Below are 16,617 nucleotides of genomic sequence, written 5' to 3'. Positions count from 1 at the left end.
GGAAAAATGTTGGAGTGAGCTCAGGGGAAGGTCACCAACATGGTCGGGGGCTAAAGCACATATAAAACTCATGGAACTTGGTATGTTCAGGCTGGACAAGAGATAACCTCACGGTGTATAACATGTCCCCCAATATCTGAAAGGAGGTTATCAAGATGATGCAGCCAGTCACTTCACAGCAATGTATGGCTAGAGGACAAGAGACAACAGTCACAAATCAAACCCAAAGAGGTTCAGATAAGGAGAAACTTTTTCCACCCCAATGACAGTCAACAGTGGAACAGCTTCCCAGAGACATTGTGCCATCTCCACTCTTGGAGGTTTTCAAGACCTAACTAAATGAAGCCCTAAGCAATCTGCTCTCATAGCTGATCCTGGTCTGAGCAGAAGGTTGGACTAGAGATCTCCTGCAATCCCTTTCGACATGAACTGTTCATTGATATAACTCTTAGCAGTGGGAACATCCAGGTGTCTCCTTTCTTTGTCTCTTCTCCTATCACTTCTGTCTCACTAGAACTGAAAGTAATGCAAATGGCTCAAAAGTTCTTACAACTTTGAAACTTTTGAATCAATATTGTCACTTCCTGACTTTTGATTTATTTCTTATAGATCAACGTATCTTTTTAGCTTAAGGACTACTTTACCAGTCCTCCAAATACCTACATGCTTCTGCTTCAGCCTCACTGATTTTTTTCTTTTAGCTTAAATGGTTACTTCTTATTCTTAAGAGACAGAACTTGCCTGTTTCAGTTCCCCAAAGTAGGTTCTACTCCCAAAGCTTTCAGAAACACAGCAGTTCCAATTTATTCTATGTCATGCTCTCACTCTTCAAGAAAAGTAAATTCACATGGAGACCCAAATCCCATGTTGCTTCCAATTTACATAGTACTACTGGGTTCTAAGGTAATTAATAAATTATGCAATGCAGAAAAGCCTATTTGCTTAGTTTCTGTTATTACAACCATCTTTTTCAGAGAAAATAATTTCTCACAGCTTTGTGTAGCTTCAAACTTTGGTATCATTTATCCATCAAGTCCAGCTAAAAAGATATACAAGTGTTCTAGCAAAACAAATTAAAATCTCCAAGACTTTCCAAAGACTAAGGCTTAAAGACAAACTCATGGGACTCCTCCAGAAAAAGGGAAAATATGTTAGGATACCAAATCATAGCTTAAAAGAAAAAGCCAAGCTCCTGACATTGTCTAGAGTCGAAGGACCACAGCCTTCCAAGGTAAGTAGATCAAAGGCTCTTGTATTCTCTCTGAAGGGATCCAGTGAAAGCAATCACTGATATTCACCAATGTTACTAATACTTGTATGCTTCAAAGAATAAAAAAGGCACAGAAAACAGACAAGGCAGTACATGCCTACCCTATGTAATTACCTCAAGGGAACTGAGTATATTGATATCCATCTGAGATAAAGCTTGACCTTCACTACCTATTTTTATGGAGCTCTGCATATTTAGGTGTCTGGACTAATAAAATTGTAAGGATAGGCTGTTTCTGTTTCTTCAAGCTCTATTAACAAAACCACCAGCTATTTTACTGTTTTAACTTTCATGGAAAGGTTTGTATTCTCTGAAATCACAAAAGATAATTTGTTTTCAAAAAACTCAGTTGGCAGAAGATGCTAGGAATAATTGCCTGAATCAACAGATGACTGCAAATAGTGAAAAGTACTGTTTAGATATCAGACAAAGTTTACTCTGATATCCAATTAACACACAGAACAGACGCTTTAAGTAGGAACAAATTCTTTTCCTACAAAAAAAACACCAAAATAGGACAAATTTGCTTTCCTGGGAATGAACTGTTGAACAGAGTTATCCAGTTTAGAGGAAAAAGGAAAGGCTGTTTAAGGTTCTTGTTGCATTTTAGTAACTCAAGTACTTACTTCTCTGTAAGCACTAATATCAAAGTTCCTCATGCAACTGGTACCATAACTGTAAGAACCGTATTTCCTAGTCTTATCCACCACAAATACATGTATTCAGGAATTTCCTACAGCAATTTCTGACAAAGAAATATAGTTCCTAAAAAAACAGCTCTTCTTTATTTTGAGGATAAGGTTTTTGTTTAAGAGTTCTTCCCATTTTTCCAAAACACAATTTTCATGGACCAGAACTGTCCTAAACACAAAAACCTTCAATTCTCAAAGGAACAGCTTCATACATCTAGATAAAAGATTCTCATAAGAAACAAAACATTGTTGAATGCAGCAATGTAATTCAGTATTTAACCATTATCCTTATGCTGGTCTGAATAATCTAATACAGAAGAGTAGCTTTAAGGGATCAAAGATTTGGCTGGAAAATTACTGCTTATGGGTTTTCACAATTTTTAACTAACATTACTAATTTAAAATGGAGACCTTGTGATAAAACTTGCAAAGTTTTAATGGTTTGGAAAATTCCTAAATTGATGTTTAAGCCACCATCAAAAATATGTCTAATTAGCTTACATTTTATCTCTATTATCATCCCTTGATTCTCAGAACATATTCATACTAATAACAGAATAATCCAGGGAAGAAGACTCAGTACTGTGCATCCTACATTTGCCTGGGGAATTTAACAAAGACGTTCTTCCAAAAACTGTCTGCTACCACGGACACAGCAGATTATGCTGAGCAGGAAAGGAATCCCAAGTAATTTCATCTACACCCTTTTTCATTTTTCATTCCCAAGTTAAAACTTTCCACAATTATTCAAATGTGAAAGCAAAGATTATCCACTATAAATTATACACAACTTCTAGACAGAAGACTTAAAAGAGTCATCTAGCTCACTGAAGTGAAAACTAATGTTTTCATAATAATGCAAGTGCATACAGAAAAAAATCTGTCCTAAACCTGCCACATATGTTTTCCTAGACTCCTCCCAAACACTAATAGAGACAGGACCCTATTAAAACTATTATTTTCAATATTTTTGGTTTGACAAATAATTTATAACAGATCAGTTTTCTTCTCTACTTACCCATAATACGGATGGTTACTGATATGGACCTATCATAAATGGAATACCAGGTTCTGAACCTTGGCCTGATTTGGCAAATTGCATCAGACTGTTTTGTTTTCTAGTGACTGAGAAGTCTAGAGAATGTAAACTGTAAGTGGTATTCAAGCTGTCTACTGCCATTTTACAATCAATTTAAAAGGTAACTTACACATTGAGTTTTTCCAAGTTCTCTTGGGCATTGTGTTTTTCTCTCTCATATGCCTTTTCTACCTCTTTGAACTCTTTCTTGATCATTTCTAAATCTGAAAGTGCTTCTGCTTGGCTGGCTTTTTCCACCTGCAAAGCTCCTTCAAGGTCTCGAATTCTTAACTACCAAGTGATAAGAAAGCAATTAAATCAAGTTAGGAAAAATTATCATGATCTTTAATGCTGTGCTACATTCTGTTCTGCTTTACAGGTAACTACACTCTATTACTTCTATATGGAAGTATATAAACAGAAAGCATTGAACACATGTAAAAATGTATGAATACATACAGTTCAAAATGAAGACAAATAGATACGCTGACCAAAAGCACCTTTTATTCTCCTTTGGTGGTGTCTGGATTTTTCCAGTTATTACTGTAGTTTTGCAGGGGAATTTAAGCAGACTTATTAAAGTGTGGGATTAACAGTGAAGGCTACACTTCCACTCAGCACAAAGCACACTTGAAGTTTGTTCATGTATATGAGCAAGGAAGTAAACCTTACCAGTCATTCACGCATAAAAGATAAGTCTCTAACTTTAAGTAATGTTACCTTCCCAGTTCCCCTGTATGTTGTAAAATAGACAGAGGAAATTAAGAAAACTAAATCTTTCCTTCCTACTAGTTTAATACTCACTTTAAAAAATTTAAGTGCTTGTACATAGAGAAAATCATAAGAAAATAAGTGACTGAAGAATGGCAGTACTTTTTTTTGTTACTCAGAAAATAACAAAAGATACCAAAATTCCTTTTTTTTTTTTCCTTAGTTTTTCAAAAGTCCAGTGTGAAGGGCTTGTTAGTATGAGATTACTAAGCAATCTACATTTAGCTTTTTCTCACTTGCTCTTTAAAATAAACTGTAATTGCCTTACTGGGTCAATCTCCATATGATACAGTTTAATAACACAAAGATTTAATATTCAAGTATATATACTACTTTTTTTCATATAATCAATCTTTACTGGCAACTGCAGATATCATAACTTTGTTTGAAGCTGAAATACACTCTGAATAATTATATTTGGAACTGAAGTTTCAGGATGCATTAAGCTCTCACTCTTAGAGAAGTTGAATGTATGCACTCCATCTCCAAAAAGCTCTACACGCCCATTACAAAGATAAAGGGCAGGATATTTAAACAGCGGTATACTGTTTAGCAATTGTGAAACATTTCTCTTCCCCTCACTATTTAAATGCTAGTGGGAATTCTCAAACTTACTGAAGTGACATTTTATTGTATTATTTATTCTAATAATGTTAATGTTGCCCCAAAAGCAGGTATTTTTCTATTCTCTCCTTTTATATATTAGCTATTACAATTTTGACACTTGTTGGAAAAAAAACTAGTGTTTTCACTGAAGCAATTAAGTAGTCTCAACATTTTTGGAAAATGGTATCTTTACAACTTCATTAACTGTTTTACTGTAAACTTCTACAAAATATTTAACAAAAAGTTTACCTGGATGACCTCTGAATTGAATTTGGATTCCAAATGTGCTGCTCTCTCTGCTTCAATGTTTTCTTCCAGTTTCTTTATTCTCATTGTAGCTGCCTAGAAGTACATTTTGAAGAAATTTAGGTCCAGAGAGATGATAAACATGACACAGACTATTCTATTTATCCAGTATATTAGGACACCATACACCAACCTGATGTATCTGAACTGCTTGTACTTTAGAACTGTGAGAACTCATACCAAGAAATGCATATAAAAATATTTTTACATATCTAGAATATTGAATTATTATTTTCTAAAGAAAATTATGTAGCATTATGTTATTGCTGCATTTTTTACAATCAAGAAAACTGCAGCTGGAGTAGAAAGCTGAAAGATCAACTTAAATATTCCACCTATTCCCTAAGTATTTGTTTTTTCACCAAGGCTGTCACCTGAGGCAACACTACCACACCCTGTGTGTTCCAAAATAAAATGGGGTATCAATATGGTATCTATAATTTCAGTGATGAGACAGATGAAGCAGAGAAGACACAGAATTCCTCAAAAATATGTTGGCTTTGGCACCTAATTTCCAATTAGGGTGCCCAGAACAGATTGCTTTGCAGCCCTAGTCAGTTTCCCTACAACAAAAATCTGTAAACTCTGTGAAGTTTTAAAGCACCAAGCTAGTACTTTTTTACTGCTGTGCTCCTTGAGCTGTAACTGTTCTGTTAGGTTTTTGTCTAGCAATTAATTATCAGGATGTTCAAGATCTCTTGTAACAAACATCCTGACTACTTTATTGAGTTACTACATGTCATGACACAGAAGAGCACCTGACATGCATGCATAGTTTAAGCAAAATGGAATTCTCTGAATTGAACTGTTGCATCTTTCTCATCTATTCTTACAATGTTTATAAAAGCACAAAAATGCAAATGACTATGCTAAGAATCTAACTGGAAACTTGGATTGCCTACAAAAACTTCACGAAGTAGTCTATATTTTTACTAAACTTTTTTTTTTAAAGTGATCCAAGCTGAAAAAATTTCTTTCAATTTACAATAAACACAAAAGATATGTATGTCCAGAGAAAGGTTGGACACAGAATTTCATTTGGAAAAACACTTTTACCAAAAGCAGTAACTAAAGATCTGCTATAATGGAAATTCACATGCAATTTTAACTACACTGTTTTCTACCAATAAAGTCTTTTCACTTTGACCAATAACTGAATTGAGAAGAAAAATTCATCCCAAAATGTCTCTTGGCTTAAAGTTAAATCAGAGAGATCAAGAAAAAGGAATTAATATTAAAAAGTCATTTAACATAAGCATATTTATTACATAAATACAATCGAAGTTATTGATTTTGGAAAAGTAAAACAAAGTAGCAAGTACGTAGACTGCATCTTGATTCTGAACATTTAAAATAAGAGAAAGAAACAACAGATGTTAAAATAAAAGCTCTTAGCAATAAATTTAAACTTTATTTGTACAATCATACACACACACAAAAGGAAAGACTTTTGAAATGTATGTCCATGGAAGGAAGAGAAAAGCAGCAACAGCACCGAGCTTACCAAACCTACTCCACAGTAAGGTCTGTCAAAAGGCTTAAACTTTGCCTCTTCCCAGGAGTTTTATCTGCTTAACATACTTAATAAAAAAAATTCACAAATCCTGCACAAACACTCCCACCTTACTTCCATGTTGCTAAGATTATGCTCAAAAATAGCTTGGTTTAGGGTCTAAACAGTATAACTTCTTCCAAACATCAGCTCCTACTACCCTTTGCCCTTAATGAAGTTTGCAAACTACCTCCTGCTTCAGTTTGGAAGGACTCCTTAGCATCCTGTCATCTGTCAACAGGATGGTTTTACACAGAATACTGCCAGCCTAGTAAAAGTAGTCAGTGAACAATAAATGTAAGTGACATGGATTTCATTTCTTTTTTAATAACATTTTGAAAGTCAGCCTGAAAATAATTCTATTTTAAGTCTGAGGAGAATAAAGGACATGGTGAGGAAAGTACCTATCACAACATTTAGAGTGGGAAACAATTTTTAAACAATAAAATGAAGAAATAGAAACGTCACTGAGACTATTTCACTGCATACCCTTAAGAGAAAAAATGCTTTTCTGTCTTTGGCTGGTTTGTTCAAGTGTCTATTCTCACAGCAAACACTGAAATGGAAAAAGAAAAAAGTAATTCTGCAAGTAAGGTTTTTAGGCATAACTTACTAATTCACAAGTTCTGTAGTGCATTTGACTACTAAGTCTTATTTTATTTCCTGAGCATCAGTCCAATGTAGAACTATGCCTTCATCTCAGCCTCTCTTCAGCTGAAACAAGAGATGCAAGACACTATCAATATGGTTAACTTACCCTCTCAAATGGAGCCCCCTGGAACTGTTGGATTTCATCAGTCCCAAGAAGAAAAATAAATAAATAACAGCTTGGGTGAGGGCATCTGCAAGAATGAAAAACTGGAGCAATCACATTCTCCCAAACAGAGCATAGAGGTATCAGTTCTTGGTATAGTTCTTTAAAAGTAGAGTCTATCTCTTTGAGCCAACATGATAGACAGTAACTGCAAGGACAAGAGACATGGTCCAAAGGAAACACAAACTCCCAGAAATATTGACACATCAGTTCTAAGAAAATCCTGGCACAAGGAGGGAAGACAGGCAGGAGCAAGCAGACACTTATGCCAACATATCACTCTTGCTGTCTGAAGTAAGAGCAATTCCATTTAAAAACAGATGTATTTGCAGAAGGTTCACTGGCTTGAGTTGTCACAAGTCACCAAAGAATTAACTTGTAGAATTGGCATGCCTGTAAGAGAAGCACTGGGAAAACTAGTGTTTCAGCTACAGACATTCTTGATCATCTCTGGAATGTAAGAAACAGCCTCCTAATTGCAACCAGGACAATGTGTCTAGCCTACTGTAAAAGAGGTATGAACCCTAGGCACTGACCAAAGAAGAGCGAGATGTACCTGACAGGTATCCAATGGAGAGTATTCAAAGAGATTCAAGAGAGTACACACAGAGAGAGTAAATTAGAAACTAGAAATCAAGGTATCTGTTTGCAGATGAGTATTATCTTACAGATCATACTCCCATATAAAGGCATGGGAAAACTGACTTGCTCAAAACTGGTGCTTCTTCAGAAGGTTCAGAATTTCAATGCCGTATTCTTGCTTTGAAAGCTTATCTTCTTCTAGACTCCAATTCTTTAAAGCTTTGCCTCATACCAGTAGTTTGTTACAATTTTGATTTTTAAAACCGTGTTTAAATTAGTTCACTGGACCATCAGAAAACAAAGACCTCGGGAGAGAAATAAAATGTATTTTCATTCAAGATAAGTCACTGTCAGGGTCCTGACAGGAACTGCTACTAATTCCTTGTATTGCTAGAAGCCAAAGATGAAGAGTGAACTATGTTCTCCTCAAAAGTCTAAGATTAGTCAGGTAAACCTTAATCTTGGCTTGCCAGTATAAGCAGCTGTCTTACCCAGAAGAGATTCAGATGCTTAAAACAGCTTGCAGAAAAATTACATATGTAAATTGAGGAGTCATGTAGATGCTGTCTGTATCTGGTAGAGCAGTGAATATTCTTTTCCTTGGGTTCTATGATTTGACTGCTGAAGCTTATGGTTCACCACATATCTAACAAATTTAAACAAAGTCAGATGCCAGCAAATCAGTGGGAAAACAAAAACTTAGTAAGAGATATCTAACCAGCCATTAGCACATAAGCTTTACTAAGCAATACGGTGCTAGTAAATATCAAGAAATTCAGATTTGCTTAGACTGCTCTAAAGAAAAGAACCTTGGAATTGCTGTTTATCTAAGTGCATATCAGCCATAAAAGTTGCACCTGATCCCAAGCTGAGTCTGAAGTTTTATTTGCAAACAAGACAGCTGCAAAAAAAAAAAAAAAAACCACTATATAGAAAATCTTGTCTATTTTGCTAGTAAAGGTTCAAACAGGCTCTACTGATACTTATACACACTTCCCTTCACAGTGAGAAGCTGAATGCTTTACCAGTAAGAATGATCCATTACGTACTCTGCGAGGGTAAGAAAGAAATGTGAGGGATGAGTCTAACCTATACACCATACTTACAATTCCAAAAAGAGAAATGGGATGTGGAGTTTAGTGTTCCTGTCTGACAGACAGAAAGACATCGGTACCAGAATCCTGCTAGTCAGGCAAAACTCTTGGAATCAGACAAAAGGTGAGAATTAGTATCCTTACTGAACCATATGTGGACAAAAACTTTACACAAGGCCTGTCTAGAAAGAAGCAGCTGTGTGAGAACAAGTTATAGAGAAAGGTTGCAGGCCACAGACATCCAGACCACAGCCCTCAACTGGGAGTCAAATGGGAATACTTTCTGCTTCAGCTTGTAAAGCTTGTCAGGTCCAAGTCACAGTGATTGATCTCAAGTATGGATCCAAAAAGTGGGTTCCCTGGAGGTTACAAAGTGTTTGCTTATCCAACACTGAAAACACTGGTTACTCCATAAGATTCAGTCACTCATTACTTCCATGTGCACCTAACAGGATATATGAAGGCAGGTATCTTAAGATACCACACACAAACTCATGGAATCTCCGAAGTTTCCTCAGATATTCAAGCTGAGTCAATTTCAGTCTTAATTTAAAAAAACAAAGATATCTGGGATCTGTTTCCATGACAGCACAGACAGAATTGTGAGTTCTGAGAAACAGCAAATAAAAATTACGAAAACTTCGATGACAGCCTTAGAACTTGTGGACAACAATATGTTTACTCTAATTCCTTAAGGTTCAGTCTCTTTTTCCAGTGTTCTATTGCATGTCAACACTAATGTGGTTTCTAGGACACATTTTCTGCATGCTAACAGTTTGCAATACCATTTTCCAAACTGGCCTTTGTGGCTTCCCCTTTTCTCAGTCCCTGACACTTGCTCTAAGTACCGCAGTCTTTGTGAACACTGGGGCATTCCGTACTGAAAGAGTACTTTAGTATCCTACCATTTGCACAATGTCACAGCCAAAAAATGCAATCGTTTTACATTTGCATTTGTATCAAAATACCAGTCAAAATACCAAAATATCAAAATCAGGTAAGCAACAATGAAAACAGGAAAAAAGAGAAAAGTATATTTACAACAGTTACTAAGTTTAGATATAGTAACAGAAGTAATTTTTCTCTTTTCTGCTTCTATTTAGACCACTTCTACAAGACTTTTCAGTTTCATTTTACTAACAAGTTGTCAGGATACTTACATTTCTCCATGGCTGAGGTCCAATCCCTGCGTGAAATGCTCAGCCAAGATAAAGTTTTAAGTGAAGAGGACACAGAAGTACATCAAATCTGGATCACCATCCACCCACTCCATTTGTGTGCTTCCATATTCAGATAGATCTTACTTCTTCCTACTTAAAAGCACTTCCCTATGACTCCTAATTCAAATCAGGAGGTCAGGTCTAAGCACATCTTTGGGAGATGTGCTGACCACTTCCACCTAGTGTTAGAGATGCTGATGCCTCTTGATCATGGTAAGGTGGAGCCATCTCCTGTCCGGATAATAAACCGCCTTTAAGTAACTATAAAGTTACTTAACTGCAGAAAATTCTTAACCACTGAAGTAAGTGTTCTTGCAACCTGATGGAGTGCATTCAACCCTCACTATAAACATTTCCTGTATAGGAGGTCTAGAGTAACATGTCTCATTGACAGAGGAGCCATACTTGACCTGCACAACAACATATAAACAACTACACTGGTATGAGGGGCTCTAAGATAAGCCATATGCTTGGCTTTAGGTAAGAAAAAAAAAGTAAAAACTAGGGCTGATAAACATATAGTTTGGTTGCCTTTGGATAAAGTCCAAGTCCATTCCAATCTGGAACTGAGTTGCAGTCGGCAAACTCATCTGAACTGCTCTCCCTTTCTACAGTAACTTGAGGGGAAAAATACATCCCTTTTGGTTCTCATGCTTAGTAGCTGGTAAACCCCTTCACAGTACATGAACTGACAATGTTGCTTTATACATGCACAAAGACAAGATTAACGTGTGACTTGTTACCAACTCCTGGTGAGGGCTACATACGACAGTAACAACTTCGGTCTGATAGGGAGGTAATAGTGAACAGCCTTCAAACTCTAATAATATGATGACACAGGAGATGATGAAGAGGAAGCTCCTCTCAGAGAGAAAGTCCATTATGTCCGTGAGCTTGTCACTGGAGAAACATGAACTTTGGAGCCACCACAGAGATACCATTATGAACACTGCAGTGCTTAGAGGACATACAAGACAGTCTCAGTAGCTATAATTCCTAGATGCCAGTTGTGCATTGTGGAGACACTAGAAAGCAGAGGATAAAGTAGGGGTAAGCCATCAATTTAAAGTTTAACCAATAGCACTGCTAACTGGCTGAGGAATGTGTCTTCTCTCACACTGCTTGGAGCTTTTTCAAGTCTTCCTTATGAGAACTGTAACTTACCTAAAACTGCAGTTCATGGTGAAAATAACAAGGAGTAAAAAAAAATAGGTCTGCAGGTTGGGAATTGTTTTGTTTTTAGCTGGGACCTAAATTTCGTGCTTTGCTGACTTAGATATAGTAAAAAACTTGATCGACCCACAGACTTAAGCTACTGCATATACATACAACTTCTGCAAATACAGAGAGGGACCTTCACTCAAGTCTTCTTTGCAGTCATCTCCCCATCACAGCAGCATTACCAAGCTAATACAAAATGACATATTTATCAGGACATTAAAAGCTCAATATACTTACAGGTGGGATAGCAGGAAAGGTGATGTGAAAGCTAAGGGCATGGTCTTTAAATGGTAACTCAAAGTCTCAGAAATATGGCAACATACTCCGTCTCAGAAGTAAAATGGACCAAGTTATGGGACACTTTTCAGGCCTCATGAGAAAGGCTTAAAAGCTTTGAGAGACCTTAAGTTCCAGCTTAATAAGAGCTGGCAGACTCAAAGACATAAAACAAATAATAGAAAATCACTACATTTCTGTGAGCAAGACAAAGAATTTGAAATTTATGAACTAGTAATTCTGTTTCTCATGGCAAAATTCACATTCCCTTTTCCTCCATTGTTTGTCAAAAAGCTTTCCCACTCAGCTTTTTGGCAGCTAGACACATCACAAGAAACACTATTTTTATACACAAACTGCTCTATAATTCCCAAGAAATCATCTTTCCAGAGCAATGGAGCTAAAGGCTAAAAGACACTGATTCCAGGAAACTGATTATCATAAATAGTAATATCTTGATGAGTTCAATACACATACATCAAGAACTTGTTGGACTACTGAATCTTAGGCTAAAGCTGCAGAATGATAATAAGGTTCCCAATTTAATTTTTTCTAGTACAGTATGTGTTCTACTTCAGAAGGACTCAATGTCCATGCAACAGTACATCACATTGGCATCACTGCAAACTGGAAAGCTAGCAGATTAGACACTGTATGAACAGGTACGTTTCAACTGAAGAGTCTACAGAAACTTGCCATTGTTCTTTCTCTTAATTTCTAATTTCAGAAACAAGAAATGTCCTCTTTTAGACCATGGTCATGTTATGAATAATGATTGAAGGATAAAACCAGACTACTATTCATAAAAAGAAGGGGGTGGGGAGGCAGACTTTTTTCACCTTCCTTTCTTTATAATATAGTCTATTAGATATAATCCTTCATAAGAGTGCCATCGTACAAAAAGATTCCAATTTATAATTTCCTTTCATTACTGAAACACAGGTATTTTTCCATGGACTTCTCCCTTATGTCCAGCAGAGGGTAGTAAAGGAACAGCTTTATGAACTCCAAAAAAAGTTCATCCTCAACACATATCAAGAAATAATGTATAACAAAAGATTATAAGATTGCCTTTCAATTAGAATTACACTACTCTTCACACAAATCACCTTCAGAAGTTCACTGCCATCATCAAGAACTTAAGCACACATTTTCTAACCAAATGCCCATTAACACAAGGTACTCTGCATGGAAGTTGAAATAAGACTTCTCTCCTGTGTCCATCTTCCCACAAAAACCAAATTTCAATCTATAAGCTAAAAATTCCATGAAGAGAGATTAAAAAAATATAGGGCTACTTCATGAAAACATGTGGACCATTCTGTCTGGGGTGTACCACTTTCAGGTTTCTGTATCTGAATGAAATCCTTCTCAGATACTGACATCATAGACAAAAATACACTGCATTTAACCACAGCTGACAAACTGGTTATCAGATCTTTATCCACATTCCTAATGTGGGTAATACTTATTGCCATACATTGAGGAGGTTTAAACTGACAGCTAGAACACTGCAGAACTACATGAGAGTAACACCAGATGGGCAGAAACACAAGGAGACACTGGCATGTTGGCACACAGTGAAAACTACTGCCCAGGCTTTAATGCCCCACTTTAATGCCTCTTCCACAATGTATGGGAAGAATCTGGCAACTAAGAACGTAATCCACAGAAGCCAGCATGCTAGCGAGACAGCTGTTAAGACAGAGAGGAATAAATTCTACTGACAGCAATGTGCTTAAATCCCAACAATACCCTGGCTTCACAGAAGCACTTCTTTCTACTTGGGAATGCAGCATGCCCTTTTAAAAGGGGAGTGCTTCCTTTCAAACAAAATTAGAAGGGAAGACTACGCTCATTTCCCTCCTTTATGCAACAAGACTGTCCTTGAACATTGCCCCATATACCCACCCTTACAGCCTCCAAGACCAAAGTTCCAATAACTGAGCTAGAGAGATGAAGAGCAGCTTATCCGGTCCCTTTGGTTGAGGTCTTTCCACTCTGTTTCAGCAGGAAGAACAGATAATACATCTGCCTGATTGAGCTCCAGAAGGTTAGAGAGGAAGGGGAAAGAAAAATTTATAAATCCAAGAAAGGTCACAATTAGATTTCAATGATAAATTTATAAATCAAATAAAGGTCGCAATTAGATTTCAAACTGTTAATACTAAACTGTTCCTCAGTATGTAATTTTTTGAGGGAGAGGATTATGGGTGAGAGAACAACGTAAATTAGCTTAATCTGGATTTTGAACTTCAGAACTCCTGCAGCCTTTCATGACCACAAAAAAGGCAGAAAAAATTCTGTTCCACAAACAGCAATGAAGGGTACTGGCACTCTGTAATATGCAGATGATGCTGCTGTCACAAACTCTGGAGTGCACTATACACTATGAAGTCTACAGTAATCAATGCTATCTATAGCAATCAATATTAAATGTTTAAAATACCTGGTGCTTTTGCTTCTTAAAGAATAAAGGTATTTTCAGAGACACTCATTAGTTAATCTCTGACTTCAAGTATAGAATGAGTAAGTTATCATTGTAGGCCCTTTCAGACACTTACACACACGCAATTTACTTTTGAGATAGTGAAGTGACACGCAAACTGACTAAAACATATGATGTATTGCAGTCTAACAGACTTTTCTTTTAATTCACGGGGATTTGTGGTAACTTGCTTAAACTTTCAAATGCAAGAGGTTTCATCACATGCTTTACCTAATCACTGCTTAAATAGCTATACTTACAAGTCCCACAAGACTGATTTTTCTGTAGTCGGAATATGTTGTTTTCTCATGAGATTATTAAGAGATTCTGTAAGTTAATATAATTTAATAAAAATTATACAGCAATGAAAATATCTTAGCTGACTGTGGTTAATAGAGAGCATTTCCCAATAAAACCACCTCCAGAGCACAACAGTTATAAATTTTCAAGGAACTGAGTGCTTCCATTTAAAATTTACTGATGATGAGTACACCAAATCAAAATATTTAGAAAGATAAATAATTTGCTGCCTTGCTCCTCCTCCTTTCAGCTCACGATTCCTACGTTAATAGATTGAAAGCCTTCAAGTCACAAAAAAAGCCCTTGTTCAAGTACTTAGAAGCAAAACCCATTGCTTATAAAATGGCTATTGGAACTTCACAGTACGCAGCACTTCTCAACTGAAGGTAATTCTGCCTAGGCCAATATGGGCGTCTCACAATACCTGACAATAGATTTCCTGTAGATCTCTTTGAGGGCACAGAAGTCTACCTTGTTGGTCAATAAGTCAGTGTTTTTAGTTGATGAGCTTTGATCGTCCCTGTAGGAATTTTCTTGTGTACTTCATCTTCAATGCAGGGCTCTACCTACCTAGCAATCAATGCTTTAAACACTTCTTTTGCCTTTAAGGGAAAAATAACAGAGAACAAACACAGCTGAAAACTGTATGTCACTGTGCTGCTTTTAGCTAGGTTAAAGTTAATTTTCTTCATGGTAGCTAGTATGAGGCTATGTTTTGCATTTGTGCTGGAAACTGTTAACAGTAGTTACTATAAGCAGTGCTTAGAGAGTGTCAAGGCCTTTTCTTCTCCTCCTACCACCCTGCCAGCAAGTAGGCTGGGGGTGCACAAGAAGTTGGGAGAGCTGGGAGACAGTTGGGACAGCTGACACCAACTGACCAAAGGGATATTCCATACCATATGACATCATGCTCAGCATATAAAGCTGGGGAAAGAATAAGGAAGTGGGGGGGGATGTTCAGAGTTACAGCATTTTCTTCCCAAGTAACCATTACATGCAATAGAGCCCTGCTTTCCTGGAGATGGCTGAATGTCTGCATGCCGATGGAAAGTGGTGAATTAATTCCTTGTTTTGCTTTGCTTTCATGTGTGGTTTTTGCTTTGTCTATTGAACTGTCTTTACCTCAGCCCACGAGTTTTCTCACTTTTAGTCTTCCAGTTGTCTGTGCTATCCCACTGTGGGGAGAGTGAGTGAGTGGCTGTGTGGTGATTAGTTGCTGCCTGTGGTTAAACCACAACAGCCACTTATTCCTTTAAGGGCTTCCAATATCATGCAAGTGCCAATTCTTTAAAATCCATTGCAGAAAATATTTAAAGATGCCTTTGGTTGAAAACTTACATTAAGATAAAGAATCATTCAATCACTATGCTTTTCTTCAGTGATAAATGTTCTACCAAGAAATTCTAGGTCCAGACTGTACATACAAATAACATAGTTACTACAAAGCCTATCAGTGGACAAACAAGATGTTGAAACTTAGGAGAGAACTAGCAGTTTAGTAAAAGGAGCACATTTACAAAATGTTAGGCTTAACGACTTCAGACTCCTTAGCCACAGGTGTCACCCAGCAGACAGGCAAACTAAAACTACCTGTAGCATTTAAGTTTAGATAGGAAGAGGCTGCCATAACACCATTGTGATCTTCCAGTATATTATTCTCTCTACCTAGCACATCTGGTGACTTTCTCAGCTCCAGTAGATTCCCCATCACAAATTCACTAATTCTCAAAATCTTAAGCCAAAAAGGATAGACAAATTAAGAGGTTAGGGAAAACATAGAGATTTCCTCAAGTAAAGCTAGCTTTGTTTTCATGCTTACATAAACCTTTTCTCATCTGCTGTTCAAACATCAATCTCAAGTCAGGCACACAGTGTAAGTGGCATTCAGCCTTTTTTGCAATACACATGTCCAACATTTTGTTAATCCAGTACATAGAAATCACAGTCTAACTGGGAGGTTCCATCCCTCAAAAAAGAAACTGCTCAGAGTGTCAGTGCTTTTTAAGACTAACAGCAATAGTCAAAAAAGCTTTACTTCAAGTTCTTTTTTAAGTCGCTCCTCTCGTTCAGCACTGCATTCAAGGTCATTGGCCTGGCGCCTCAGCAGCTCAGTACAGCCATTGTGTTCCACCTCCATATCTTTCATTTTCTTGCGTATATTTTGTAGTACATTATTCTGCTCCTAGAAAAAACAAAGCATTAGGAGACACTTTTGCTAAGATAAAGCATTATAGTAAAGAGTTCAAAAGAGGAATACTTTGTGAATGGAGACTGCATTAGAACAGGTTATTAAAATCTAACATGTTAGCACATCAACAGAACCATTTACCCAACAGACATGCTCTTC

At 36.8% G+C, this 16,617-nt stretch overlaps 1 protein-coding gene across 3 annotated transcripts in view; it reads right to left on the bottom strand.

Moving 5' to 3' along the window:
* Positions 1-16,617, bottom strand: part of CCDC171 (coiled-coil domain containing 171) — a 152,661-nt gene that overhangs the window by 117,924 nt on the left and 18,120 nt on the right. For all 3 annotated transcript variants that reach the window (XM_074857223.1, XM_074857222.1, XM_074857221.1), the window contains 3 exons: positions 16,306-16,452; positions 4,667-4,759; positions 3,171-3,331 (listed from right to left, as the gene is read on the bottom strand). In XM_074857223.1, the coding sequence (XP_074713324.1) occupies positions 3,171-3,331; positions 4,667-4,759; positions 16,306-16,452 (401 nt within the window). The remainder of the gene's footprint in view (positions 1-3,170; positions 3,332-4,666; positions 4,760-16,305; positions 16,453-16,617) is intronic.

Source organism: Strix uralensis, chromosome Z (genome assembly GCF_047716275.1).
Source record: "Strix uralensis isolate ZFMK-TIS-50842 chromosome Z, bStrUra1, whole genome shotgun sequence".
Taxonomy (NCBI): domain Eukaryota; kingdom Metazoa; phylum Chordata; class Aves; order Strigiformes; family Strigidae; genus Strix; species Strix uralensis.
Note: the sequence above shows the minus strand (reverse complement) of the source record. Positions and strands in the feature narration are given on the sequence as shown.